Source organism: Salmo salar, chromosome ssa02, assembly GCF_905237065.1.
Source record: "Salmo salar chromosome ssa02, Ssal_v3.1, whole genome shotgun sequence".
Taxonomy (NCBI): Eukaryota; Metazoa; Chordata; class Actinopteri; order Salmoniformes; family Salmonidae; genus Salmo; species Salmo salar.
Window position 1 is genome coordinate 50,401,261 of NC_059443.1, and position 15,386 is coordinate 50,416,646.

Consider the following 15,386-nt stretch of genomic DNA (forward strand, 5'->3'; position numbering starts at 1 on the left):
CTGGCCGTGCTGCTGCTCCAGTTTCAACTGTTCTGCCTGCGGCTATGGAACCCTGACCTGTTCACCGGACGTGCTTGTTGCACCCTCGACAACTACTATGATTATTATTATTTGACCATGCTGGTCATTTATGAACATTTTAACATTTTGACCATGTTCTGTTATAATATCCACCCTGCACAGCCAGAAGAGGACTGGCCACCCCTCATAGCCTGGTTCCTCTCTAGGTTTCTTCCTAGGTTTTTGGCCTTTCTAGGGAGTTTTTCCTAGCCACCGTGCTTCTTTCACATGCTTTGCTTGCTGTTTGGGGTTTTAGGCTGGGTTTCTGTACAGCACTTTGAGAATATCAGCTGATGTACGAAGGGCTATATAAAAATAAATTTGATTTGATTTGATTTTGATTTGATAGTGTTAGTATTAATAGGGTAGCATTAGGAGTAATCTTGCTTGACACTGGCATTGCTTTTGAAAATAACTTGCATTGTGAGGATAGAATAGATGTGTTGGTTGGTCTTACCTATATTGGGGTGATTCAAGATCTTCATGATCCTGACTTCACGAAAGAGCTGTGAAAAGAAGAGAGAAAGATGCCATCTACAATCATAATCTCCTGCAATCAAACTCACTGTCAGGGATCATTCGTAATTTTCATCACGGAAATCAAGGAAACAAAATAACCAAGAACAAAATCAGTTTTGAAAGTGAGATAAGATAATACTTTGTCTTCTTGCACAGAAGTTGGATTGTATCTTGACTGGAATGACTGGAGCATATTATTGTCATCTCCTGATGATAATTGTTGGTACTGTGAGTGTCCATGAGCTTCACTGACGTTTAAAAAAGCCCAACACAACAGGGCCACATTCAGATCATCGAGCAGTTGCATCAGTGTTTTTTGGATGACAATGCAGCTGCATTGAACAGATGTTTCAGATGAACAACATGAGCATTTCAGGGTACAACACCAAGATTAAACATCTGTTGTAAATAGTTTAGGGCAGAGTAACCCCAACTGGCGGCTCGCCGGCAGAATTTGGACCGCGGGTGATTTTTATTTGGCCACCCAAGTTCTGAGCTAAAAATAAATACAAAATTTGAGTTATTATTGATGGACACTAAAGACAAAAAAATAACACCAGCAAATCAGTTCTAAGTGATTTTAATTTTGGAAAATTGTTCCACAGAATTCCCACACATATTAGAGAGATACTGTATATGTGATCGTATACAAATGCAAGCAAGGTTTGAAATGATTATATATCTGTTTTGGCTTCTTGCAGTCAATTTGCAGTGTACAAATTATTTGTAATTAATGTTCCGGCCCCCTGACCATCCTCTCAAGAAAAGATGGGCCTGCGGCTGAATCTAGTTGATGATCCCTGGTTTAGGGTGTACATCACTAATGACACGAGTGGTCTATAGGATACTGTAACAGTATAAATCAAACTTCTGTCTAGGATCAAGACTTGGATGCTGCATTCTGGCTATTACCATTCAATGAGATTAAACTGCACACCTCTGGACATGTACTATACCAGACAGTCGATACCATTGCTGGGCAGCTGCAGTGACACACCTAATTGTAGAACCTCTGGACTGCCCCTTTTATTCCAACAATAACAGAACAATAGTTGAATGTTATCCAACAAGTCCACATAGACATTTTCCAGAAGTGTAACTAGAATATGGGCTTTAAAGAGAGCTGGAGATATGATTGACATGCCTGCTGAAGTGGAGTAGAACATTAGGCATTTTCATCTTTGACTGCTCATGTGTGCAGCGAATTTGTCACTGCTTCATATATGGATGGCAGGTTTTGTATCTGTGTGTGTGTTAAAGTGAGTGAGTGAATTCATAGTGTGCGTGCGCTTACTGTGTGTTTGACAGACTCCCATAATGGCTAATGGGGTCTGCGCGGCTACAGTCCCTGTGGCGCACCGTTACCTGTGTGATTAGGCAGCCTCTGTCAAGCGGTGACAGGGTGCTGTAACATGTGTTGGCTGCCTGTCCACTCCTCCCGACTCCCTCCTCTCCCAGAAGGCGAACGAGGACCAGTACAGAAAAATTCCATTCACCATGCCACATTGTCTGTAGTGTTCAAGTTACCAACAGTTTGCTAACAAAACGATACACCAAGTCAAGTATCACGATAAATCTTTATTTTTATTTTTTATTATGTCACATGCCCGGAATACAACTGGTGTAGATCTTTGTGAAATGCTTACTTACGAGCCCCTAACCAACAATGCAGTAAAAACAAAAAACACAGATAACAATAAATATAAACATAAGTAATTAAAGAACAGCAGTAAAATAACAATAGCGAGACTATATACAGGGGGGTACCAGTACAGAGTCAATGTGCGGGGGCACCGGTTAGTTGAGGTAATATGTACATGTAGGTAGAGTTATTAAAGTGACTATCCATAGATGATAACAACAGCGAGTAGCAGCCGTGTAAAAGAGGGGGGGGGGCAAATAGTCTGGGTAGCCATTTGATTAGGTATCTTATGGCTTGGGGGTAGAAGCTGTTAAGAAGCCTCTTGGACCTAGACTTGGCGCTCCGGTACCGCTTGCCGTGCGGTAGCAGAGAGAACAGTCTATGACTAGCGTGGCTGGAGTCTGACAATTTTTAGGGCCTTCCTCTGACACCGCCTGGTGTGGAGGTCCTGGATGGCAGGAAACTTGGCCCCAGTGATGTACTGGGCCGTACGCACTACCCTCTGTAGTGCCTTGCAGTCGGAGGCCGAGCAGTTGCCATACCAGGCAGTGATGCAACCAGTCAGGATGCTCTCGATGATGCAGCTGTAGAACCTTTTGAGGATCTGAAGACCCATGCCAAATCTTTTCAGTCTCCTGAGGGGGAATATCGCGAGTAGGGATGCACGATATATCGGAATCGGCTGATGCTTAGTTTAACACCGATGTTAAAAAACAATGTCAAAGCTACCGTGCATACTTATATAACCCCTTGGGTTGTGCCGTGGTGGAGAGCTTTGTGGGCTATACTCGGCCTTGTATCAGGATGGTAGGTTGGTGGTTGAAGATATCCCTCTAGTGGTGTTGTGGCTGTGCTTTGGCAAGTGGGTGGGGTTATATCCTGCCTGTTCGGCCCTGTCCGGGGGTATTGTCGGATGGGGCCACAGTGTCTCCTGACCTCTCCTGTCTCAGCCTCCATGCTGCAGTAGTTTGTGTGTCGGGGAGCTAAGGGCTGTCTGTTATATCTGGAGTATTTCTCCTGTCTTATTCGGTGTCCTGTGTGAATTTAAGTTTCTCTCTCTCCCTGATCCCTAGGACCATGCATCAGGACTACCTGGCCTGATGACTCCTTGCTGTCCCCAGTCCACCTGGCCGTGCTGCTGCTCTAGTTTCAACTGTTCTGCCTGTGGCTATGGAACCCTGACCTGTTCACCGGATGTGCTACTTGTCCCAGACCTGCTGTTTTCAACTCTCTAGAGACAGCAGGAGCGGTAGAGATACTCTGAATGATTGGCTATGAAAAGCCAACTGCCATTTACTCCTGAGGTGCTGACCTGTTGCACCCTCTACAACCACTGATTATTATTATTTGACCCTGCTGGTCATCTACAAACATTTGAACATCTTGGCCATGTTCTGTTATAATCTCCACCCGGCACAGCCAGAAAAGGACTGGCCACCCCTCATAGCCTGGTTCCTCTCTAGGTTTCTTCCTAGGTTCTGGCCTTTCTAGGGAGTTTTTCCTAGCCACCGTGCTTCTACACCTGCATTGCTTGCTGTTTGGAGTTTTAGGCTGGGTTTCTGTACAGCACTTTGAGATATCAGCTGATGTAAGAAGGGCTTTATAAATAAATTTGATTGATTTGATTGAGGTACATGACGCAATAACGCCACGTACAATTTTGCGCTACACGTGCAATACAACATTCCTAACCTAGCCCACACAATGTCTGCTGTGTGGATCGAGCAGTCAACAAGTCGAGCAGTCATTTGAAAGAGTAAGAACATTTCAGCGAGACAACTCAAAGGCGAAATCCATTAAAGCCAAGATAATGGAATTCATTGCCCTTGACAATCAACTGTTCTCTGTCGTGGGTGATGTTGGCTTTCGCCGACTGGTCGAGCACCGGTACACACTACCAAGTGCGCTATTTTCAGATGTTGCCCTACCGGAGTTACACAGTAATAGCTTCACTGCCATTAGCTTCACGACATACAGTACATATTAATGGAACGCCGTGTGGGTCTTTGCGTGTCAAAAAAGATACAGTAGCACTGTCAAAGTTGTAAAAAATAAATAATCAGCAAACACTGGCCATGACCGATCTGTTTACAATACCGCGTTGGTAATAAAGCATAATTTGTTTGACCGCAACTTCTGGGGAGCTAGCTTTAGCTTGGTACCTAGCTAGCACCAATACAACCAGCCTGCAAACAATGACCAGTAGAAACTGCAGTCATTTTCATTATTCTTAGGAATCCTTGTGAGTAAGTATTGTTGTTCGCCTATTGAAATTGCACTTCAGTTCATAAAAACAAATAGCTAGCCAGCTACTTAACCCTGTTGCCCAAAGACAAGCTAACGTTATAAGCAGCCAGCTAGCGTCATCTGGCTAGTGAGGCTCGACCGGACCGTGTTGTGAAGCTAGCCACAATAAGGATTAGGCACAAGTAGAATTTGCGGTTTGCCTTTAAAATAAAAGTAATTGATGGTGATGCAAATCTATACAAATAGTGTAATTATGCCATACTTTTATTTTGAAGGCTAACCGCAAAGTCCACTATTGCGGCTAATCCTTATTGAGGCTAGCTTCACAGATGGGTCCGACCACCATTAATCAAATAAGAACGGTCCTGTAAATTAGGGTTATTTTAGATGACACCTAGCTATATAGTTAGCTAGCTAACTATATAGCTACTGTAACAGATTTTGACGTGTATCTTTTTTGACACGCAAAGACCCAAACAGCGTTCCATAGAAATCCTGGTTGAGAATGAAACAACTGAACAACGAAACAGCAAGTAAGTGAAATAAATAGGTTTGGATTATGTTTCACTGGTAATGGGACATACGTAAATGTCAACAAAATAACTTTTTGGTCAGTGTGGAGGGTGTGTGTGTGTATAACCTGTTTTTAACTAGCCAAGTCAGTCAAGCACAAATTCTTATTTCCAATGACACTGGGCCAATTGTGCGCCGCCCTATGGAACTCCCAATCACGGCCAGATGCGATGCAGCCTGGATTCGAACCAGGGACTGTAGTGACGCCTTTTGCACTGAGATGCAGTGCCTATGACCGCTGCGTGCATGTGTGTGCGTTAACTATTTAACTGTACTAGAATGCTTAAAAGGCCGCTAAAATCTTTGATATCGGTATCAGGTATGTTGGCAAGGAAAATAACGGCCATCGGTATCGGCCAAAAATGTCATATTGGTGCATCACTAATCGCGAGTGGTATCGCAATACCACAGTGGAAAAAAATCTGAGTGGCCTAGCATCCTGTTCGCCCCATCCCCCGACACTTGTTCACGTTCTAAACGTTATGCACGTGCTACACAAAACCTGTCACCGATATTCACACTTCTACATATTGAATTTAACTTCACACTATATAATAGAATACAGCATAGAATCGCTGATTTGCTCATATTTGCAAAGGCCTGCCTGTGATTTGGCTGGAGGAATGGGAGGAAGGAATAGACATTCATAATGATCTGCATGTCATTGTGGCAGTATGAGGAAAACCCTGCATGAAACATTTAATCTTCAGTTAACACAGACACACACTCTCTCCTTCAAAACACACACCACTTTTTCCCACAAACCCATACCCTCTGCTCCCAACTTTAAAAAGTTGGGCACCAAACAGAAATGTAAGGAGCACCAGAAAGATAGGATTCATATAAGCCTAATGTAAACTACCTTTGAAGCACATCTCATGAGTAGCAGACCCTTTTGCTGTGTCAATCAAATTTGCCTAGACCTACTGTCAAGTTACCAGGTTTTTAGCGAGCTAGGTAACATGACTGAACAACGTATGTTATCCAAACAATAATTAGCGTCCCCGGATTAGTTTAAAAATGGCAAGCAGCACGGTTTGTGAAATTATAGAAAATGTGCGCGAAATCGCAAATCAAGGAAAAAAAGGTAGCTGCAGTAATATGAGTAATTTCTTAAACCGTTTGAGCTAGAGACGAGACGTTTAATTTGCTGTAAAGCTGCAAGCATGACCGTCTCAAAGCCGTTTTTCCCTCTCTGGCACTGCTGCGTTGCGTGACAGCAAACATGCAATGCCTATCAGACTGGCCTGTGCTCTTGGTTATACCAGGGTTGAAATTATATACAATGCATCCACTTTGTTCGCTCTGAGCGCTGCTCCAATGTGTCAAATGTAACAACAGAAGACTGATCTGGATCTGAATAAATGACATGTTAAACTGATGGAGGAAGAGAGACCCGGAGAGTGGCTTCGGCTGGCGGATTATAGCCTCCACACCTGATATGCACATGAAACAGGATCTGTTAACCGGTAATAGCCGGCTTTTTGCCTATATTTTTGTTGTTGTTGAAAAGCCGATTAATTTAACATTGGAGCCAGCCAATTTTCCATTAGAAAAAAATCCCATAGCGAAATAAAGCTTTTTTACCTATTAATTGGTGAAAATACCAGTCGACTGGTCAATTAATTGGCATAATTTAATGGAATTAAAATTAGCGCGTGTGAAGGCTACAGTATATTCCTTGTGTATCTGATTTATCACGGCGTATATCCTATGAGAGGAAAATATGTCAGACAGCGCGAGACCTACTGCAGCAGCATCAAATGGGAGGCAGGCTTCATCAGCGCTTCACACACTACTTTGCAATGTAACTTTTATTTAACTAGGCAAGTCAGTTAAGAACAAATTCTTATTTTCAATGATGGCCTAGGAACAGTGGGTTAACTGCCTTGTTCAGGGGCAGAATGACAGATTTTTTACTTCTTAGCTCAGGGATTCGACCTTGCAACCTTTCGGTTACTAGTCCAACGGTCTAACCACTAGGCTACCTGCCGCCCTGAAACCTGAACATTTTAATACATGAGGTATATCTTACCTTGCTTCAAAGTAGCTGAATAGATTTCCTCTGGGTGGACGCCCTAATCAGTTTACGCACCCAATGCACATGGGTCCGTCAGATTTCTCAAATGTCCAGTAAATGTAAATGTTGCCAGTCAAATGTCCTGCACCACATTTTCCTAACAGAAACCCTGGCACGAAAATGAAGTGGACATGATTGGACCTGCGCATACAAGTGACTAGTTGCTGTTGCTTAAATTTAACAATTTATAAACACTGACTTAATAAACATTTTATAAACAGGCAGTAGCGGGTTCTTTAGATCGGTAGGGCCCAACAATTTGGTAGTATCATCAAACGGTACTACAGTATTCAAAAATGTAGGTATCATAAGTAACATGACGTCCGTGGTACCGGTATACCTTGCAACACTAATTTGTCTACATCCCAAATGGGAGTGGTGGAAAAAGTACCCAATCTTCATACTTGAGTAAAAGATAATCGAAAATGACTAAGGTAAAAGTGAAAGTCACACAGTAAAACAATACTTGAGTGAAAGTCTAAAAGTATTTGGATTTAAATATACTTAAGTGTCAAATGTACATTTCATTGAACAAATATACTTTAGTATCAGAAGTAAAAGTAGAAATCATTTCACATTCCTTATATTAAGCAAACCAGATGGCACCAATTTATTTATTATTATTATTTTTTTTTTTTTAAGGATAGCCAGGGGCACACTCCAACACTCGGGCACACTCAGACATAATTTACAAACAAAGCATTTGTTTAGTGAGTCAGTCAGATCAGAGGCAGTAGGAATCACTTTGGATGTTCTCTTGAGAAGTGTGTGAATTGGACCATTTTCCTGTTCGAAATGTAACGAGTTTTGGATGTCAAGGAAAATGTATGGAGTAAAAAGTACATTTTCTTTAGGAATGTAGTGAAGTAAAAGTTGTCAGAAATATAAATAGTAAAGTACAGATACCCCAAAAAAATACTGTAGTACTTTCAAGTATTTTATGGCACCCTATTCCCTATATAATGCACTATGTTTGACTAGGATCCAAGTAGTGCGATGGGCCCTGGTCAAGGTAGTGCAGTATATACGGAATAGGTGTGCCACTTGGGAGGTAGCCATCATCCTCTGACTGAACCAGTGGGAATCCCCTCAAGGTATTTCAAGGTGAGGGAAAAAATGAAAACCTACAAAAGACAGAACTATGGTATGCACACAAACGCTTAACAGCATGCATTTAACAGGTATGGAAATCAACTGAGAAAGTAGAGAAGCTTGTACTTCTGTAAATGTTGCCTTTTGGTTGCATTAACATAGTATTGTGGGGTATGGTGACGCTATTGCTCAAAACATTTTCTTCCTTGCTTTTCCTGCAAATATAATGCTCTACAATTTACACACATGCCTGGTGAGAGAATCCTCCCCCGCATCCCCTCCCTGAAACAAAGGGAAAACCAAACCATGACCCTATGAATCATTATCACAATGAATAGAAGGTAGGGCTGGCCGATATCGAATTCATTCTTATTTGTTTTAGCACAAATGTTGCAAATGCCTCCATCGCAAGAATCGAGGTCCAAATATATTTTTTCATTTTTATTAGTGGTTTTTTTGGGTCTCGTCTCCTTCGCATCTTCTGTGCCATCTGTACTGTGCACCTTCCCGCTCGGAAGCCACTCCCCTGTCACTCACAACAACAAAGACAAACAGTTTCAACTCGCCATTTGCATTTGGAGGTTTGCTCAAACAGAACTGATCACAAGGACACCGAAACACAATAAGACATTTTACTGTAATAGAGTAAACCTTTCGAACGATACCATTTGTATGTCTCAACTCCTCAAATTGTGCGAAGAGCAGAACCTACTAAAACGGGAGTATCAATGAACATTGATTCCGAATGCTGAGTTCGTCACACGCCTCATTGTGGTACCACTTACCGCTAGCAGCATTTGTCACATACTGTTATACTAGCTGTCTGGTACACGTTTTATAAAATGTGCAATGAGCATAAAAAAATATTATATAAGGAATTGGCAACTTTCTCATTCTGACGAATAAGGTAAACCACTTGATTTCAACATCTGAACAGTGGACAGCCAACCAATCTGTTCAAACAGTTGGAGATAGACAGAAGGGTGTGTTCTACTTTGTTTGCTTGCAAATATAACCAAGTTGGCTAGACTTTAAATATAAAGATTAGCTGCCTACCAATTAGCACGTGGACTTCTGCTTGAGAGATTGTTTATATGAGACCTGTGCTAATTTTTTATAATGCCTGCTACAAGAAGTTGGTAATTATTAGTAAATGTGCATTATGCATGGTTCTGGTTAAATTTAACAAAAAGGGAATTTTCATAGACAGACTTAAAAAGCCAGATCAGTGATTGCAAAAATGCTGATTAAATTAATTTCATAAAACAATTACATTACATTTACATTTTAGTCATTTAGCAGACGCTCTTATCAAGAGCGACTTACAGTAGTGAATGCATACATTTCATACATTTTTTTTTTTGTACTGGCACCCCGTGGGAATCGAACCCACAACCCTGGCGTTGCACACACCATGCTGGCGTTGCAAACACCATGCTCTACCAACTGAGCCACAGGGAAGGCCTGTACAAAAACATTAGTGGGTCTTATGGTTGTGGAAGGCTTATATTTAGCCCAGGTATAATTTCACAAGCCCCGAAATCATTAGATTATTGCTGATATTTGAAATACAGTGCATTTCACCTTTAAATAAGCTTTGTTGAACAATTAGAGGAAACATTCAAACCCGAGATGTATATCGTGAATTGGCCGTAAGTTTGTAATAATCAAGATATTTTTAAGCCATAATCGCCCAGCCCTGATAGAAGGTGCTTCATCTTCAGCCATTTCTATGGGGAAAATGTTTTGGGGTAAAGTTTACTCTAGGTACCGATCTAGGAACAGCTTCCCCTCCTCCAATCCTAACCATTACCAGGGTAAATGCAATACTGACTCAAGATCAGCATCTAGGGTCAAGTTAACCCTACACCATGGAAAACACTGTACACAGGTGCACTATTAGAATGAGGTGTCAGTGTACAGAAACGTAGTGACGCTGTAGTGGGCAGGAACAGTGGTTGTATTTTTAGATCAGGGGCTATAAATATCCCCGCTCTTGGATACGGGAGAGCCTTGTAGCCACGGGACTCAACTCGATTCATATTCATGACATTGTGGCTCGTGATTGGCTCCTCAAAAAGCGAGGCTGGGTGGGAGCAACGAGCATTCGTGAGTAACGGATTGTGTGTATTTTTAAACGTGTGGATGTGTACATTGAATATGTGAAATCCATGCATGTTTATATCTGAGCATCGGGGTACTTCTGCCCAGTACACCCAAACCAGTCTACCACACAAACCACCCTCTTTGAAATGCACAAAGAAAATTGTGAGGGAACTGTAATAAACAAACACACACTGAATTTGAGCATTAACTTTGGTTTTTATTCATGATTTGCGTCATTCACTGTCTCGGACCACGTGTCTTACACAGTCTTGCTCTTAAGAGCCCCTCTAGAGAGTTTTCATACATCACAGCAACGTCAGCCCTCTCACACACCAGGCACTCACACGTGCACACAAGCATGCACTCACACATACATTTCTCAATGAACTACACAGACATCGCCTTTTTTACCTAGTCCTCTACTCCCTTTGCATCCGAGGCACCCCTTAGGGTGGCCTCTTGATGCTTGACTGGCTGATGAGGAGTGACAGACATGTGGGCCAGACCTCCCCCTCCCATGACGCAAGTAGCAAAAGGAGTCTAGTCTGATCTACTGCAGAGACCTGGCTTGCGTTCAGCAGGCACCACTGTATGAAAGTGTTCTCAAACGGGAAATGAAAACGTATGTTTTATTATCAGTCAATTTTAGGGTAGTACTGCCTCGGTTGGTGCCACTCCCCGCCCCCCAAAAAAATCTGGTTTCATGCCCCCTGAGCTTGTACCTGTGTTAGACAAACCAAGAGCCTACTTTCAACCAATCTAATTAACCTAAATGAAAGCTGCAATGTAGTGATACACCGATGACAATTTTGGCCGATACCGATATCCAATATTTTCCTTGCCAAAAAACCCCCGATACCGATAATTAAAAATGAGAGCGGCCTTTTAACTATTTAACTGTACTAGAATGCTTAAAACACACACACACACACACACACACACACACACACACACACACACACACACACACACACACACACACACACACACACACACACACACACACACACACACACACACACACACGCAGCGGTCTAAGGCACTGCATCTCAGTGCAAGAGAAGTCGCCACAGTCCCTGGTTCGAATCCAGGCTGTATCACATCTGGCTGTGATTGGGAGTCCAATAGGGCGGCACACAATTGGCCCAAAGTCGTCCAGACCGTCAGTGTAAATAATAATTTGTTCTTAACTGACTTGCCTAGTTAAATAAAGGTTACACACACACCAAAAAGTAATTTCATTGGCATTTACACATGTCCCCACTAGCAGTAAAACATAATCAAAACCTATTTCTTTCACTTACTTGCTGTTTCATTGTTCAGTTTCATTCTCAACCAGGATTTCTATGGAACGCTGTTTGGGTCTTTGCGTATCAAAAAAGATACACGTCAAAATCTGTTTTAGTAGCTATAGTTAGCGAGCTAACTATATATCTAGGTGTTATCTAAAAATAACCCTAATTTATAAGACAGTTCTTATTTGATTAATGGTGGTCGGACCCATCCATGTATAGCTAGCCACAATAGTGGACTTCGCGGTTAGCCTTCAAAATAAAAGTATGGCATAATTATACGATTTGTATTCATTTGCGTCACTGTCAATGACATCCTTTATTTATTTTCAAGATTGCTTCGATCACGTGGACTGGGATATGTTCCGGATAGCATCGAACAACAACATTGATGTATACGCTGATTCGGTGAGCGAGTTTATTAGCAAGTGCATTGGTTATGTTCTACCCACAGCGAAAATTAAAACCTTCCACAACCAGAAACCGTGGATTGATGCCATCATTCGTGCAAAACTGAAAGCGCGAACCACTGCTTTTAATCAGGGCAAGGCGACCGGAAACATGACCGAATACAAACAGTGAAGCTATTCTCTCCGTAAGGCAATCAAACAAGCTAAGCGTCAGTATAGAGTAGAGGGCGATCGATAAATCGGAATGGCTGATTAATTAGGGCCGATTTCAAGTTTTCATAACAATCGGTAATCTGCATTTTTGGACACCGATTATGGCCGATTACAATGCACTCCACGAGAAGACTGCGTGGCAGGCTGACTACCTGTTATGTGAGTGCAGCAAGGAGCCAAGGTAAGGTCCTAGCTAGCATTAAACTTATCTTATAAAAAACAATCAATCAATCACAATCACTAGTTAACTACACATGGTTGATGATATTACTAGTTTATCTAGCTTGTCCTGCGTTGCATATAATCGAAGCGGTGCCTGTTAATTTATCATTGAATCACAGCCTACTTCGCCAAACGGGTGATTTAACAAGCGCTTTCGCGAAAAAAGCACTGTCATTGCACCAATGTGTACCTAACCATAAACATCAATGTCTTTCTTAAAATCAATACACAAGTATATATTTTTTAACCTGCATTTTTAGTTAATATTGCCTGCTAACATTAATTTCTTTTAACTAGGGAAATTGTGTCTCTTGCGTTCCGTGCAAGCAGAGTCAGGGTATATGCAGCAGTTTGGGCTGCCTGGCTTGTTGCGAACGGTGTGAAGACCATTTCTTCCTAACAAAGACCGTAATTAATTTGCCAGAATTGTACATAATTATGACATAACATTGAAGGTTGTGCAATGTAACAGGAATATTTAGACTTAAGGATGCCACCGGTTAGATAAAATACATAACGGTTCCGGTATTTCACTGAAAGAATAAACATTTTGTTTTCGAAATGATAGGTCATTAATATGGGCAAATCCAGAAACTAAGGCTCATATTTCTGTGTTTTATTATATTATAATTAAGTCTATGATTTGATAGAGCAGTCTGACTGAGCGGTGGTAGGCAGCAGCAGGCTCGTAAGCATTCATTCAAACAGCACTTTCCTGCTTTTGCCAGCAGCACTTCAAGCATTGCGCTGTTTATGACTTCAAGCCCATCAACTCCCGAGATTAGGCTGGCAATACTAAAGTATCTATTAGAACATCCAATGGTCAAAGGTATATGAAATACAAATGCTATAGAGAGAAATAGTCCTATAATAATTACAACCTAAAACTTCTTAACTGGGAATATTGAAGACTCATGTTAAAAGGAACCACCAGCTTTCATATGTACTGAGCAAGGAACTTAAACGTTAGCTTTTTTACATGGCACATATTGCACTTTTACTTTCTTCTCAAACACTTTGTTTTTGCATTATTTAACCTGTTTAGGATAGGGGGCAGTATTGACACGGCTGGATAAAAAACATACCCGATTTAATCTGGTTACCACTCCTACCCAGTAACTAGAATATGCATATACTTATTACATATGGATAGAAAACACCCTAAATTTTCTAAAACTGTTTGAATGGTGTCTGTGAGTATAACAGAACTCAAATGGCAGGTCAAAACCTGAGAGATTCCTTTACAGGAAGTGGCCTGTCTGACCATTTCTTGAACTTCTTTTCCATCTCTATCATTTACTAAGGATCTCTGCTCTAACGTGACACTTCCCACGACGTCCATAGGCGCTCAGAGCCCGGGAAAAAACAGAATGTCGTCATTCCAGCCCCAGGCTGAAACACATTATCGCCTTTCTCAAGTGGCCGATCAAGGGACACTGGGCTTATGCGCGTGACCCCGACCGCCCCCGCCTTTGGGATTTTTTTCCTCTGTTTGCCGAAAAGGAGATTCCCTGTCGGAATATTATCGCTTTCTCACGAGAAAAATGTCGTAAAAATTGATTTTAAACAGCGGTTGACATGCTCGAAGTACGGTAATGGAATACTTAGAATTTTATTGTCACGAATTGCGCCATGCGCGCGACACTTCTTTACTATTTCGGATAGTGTCTGGAGCATACGAACAAAACGCCGCTATTCGGATATAACGATGGATTATTTTGGACCAAACCAACATTTGTTATTGAAGTAGCAGTCCTGGGTGTGCATTCTGACGAAGACAACAAAGGTAATCAAACTTTTATAATAGTAAATATGATTATGGTGAGTGCTAAACTTGCCGGGTGTCTAAATAGCGAGCCCGTGATGCCTGGGCTATGTACTTAGAATATTGCAAAATGTGCTTTCACCAAAAAGCTATTTTAAAATCGGACATATCGAGTGCATAGAGGAGGTCTGTATCTATAATTCTTAAAATAATTGTTATGCTTTTTGTGAACGTTTATCGTGAGTAATTTAGTAAAATGTTAGCGAATTCCCCGGAAGTTTGCGGGGGGTATGCTAGTTCTGAACGTCACATGCTAATGTAAAAGCTGGTTTTTATATAAATATGAACTTTGTTATACAATGCATGCATGTTTTGTTCAATCAAGTTCATATTTATATCAAAAAACAGCTTTTTTACATTAGCATGTGACGTTCAGAACTAGCATACCCCCCGCAAACATCCGGTGAATTTACTAAATTACTCACGATAAACGTTCACAAAAAACATAAATTATTTTAAGAATTATAGATACAGAACTCCTCTATGCACTCGATATGTCCGATTTTAAAATAGCTTTTCGGTGAAAGCACATTTTGCAATATTCTCAGTAGATAGCCCAGCCATCACGGCTAGCCATTTAGACACCGACCAAGATTAGCCCTGACCAAAGTCCGATTTACTATTACAAAAGTTTGATTACCTTTGGTGGTCTTCGTCAGAATGCACTCCCAGGACTGCTACTTCAATAACAAATGTTGGTTTGGTTCAAAATAATCCATCGTTATATCCAAATAGCGGCGTTTTGTTCGTGCGTTCAAGACACTATCCGAAGTGTAAATAAGGGTCACGAGCATGGCGCAATTCGTGACAAAAGATTTCTAAATATTCCATTACCGTACTTCGAAGCATGTCAACCGCTGTTTAAAATCAATTTTTATGCTATTTTTCTCGTAAAAAAGCGATAATACTCCGACCGGGAATCTGCGTTTAGGTAAACAGACGAAAGAAAACAAAGCATTCGGTCGACGCGGGCACGAGCCTGAGTCTCACAGTACTGTAACCAGCCACTACCCAAACGCGCTACTTTTTTTTCAGCCAGAGACTGCAAAGCCACGATTCAGCTTTTTGCCGCCTTCTGAGAGCCCATGGGAGCCGTAGGAAGTGT

At 41.5% G+C, this 15,386-nt stretch overlaps 1 protein-coding gene across 4 annotated transcripts in view; it reads right to left on the reverse strand.

Moving 5' to 3' along the window:
• The window catches only part of mark1 (MAP/microtubule affinity-regulating kinase 1), a 112,997-nt gene that overhangs the window by 37,760 nt on the left and 59,851 nt on the right, over nt 1–15,386 (reverse strand). For all 4 annotated transcript variants that reach the window (XM_014170785.2, XM_014170765.2, XM_014170773.2 and 1 more), the window contains one exon: nt 518–566. In XM_014170785.2, coding sequence (XP_014026260.1) covers nt 518–566 — 49 coding nt within the window. The remainder of the gene's footprint in view (nt 1–517; nt 567–15,386) is intronic.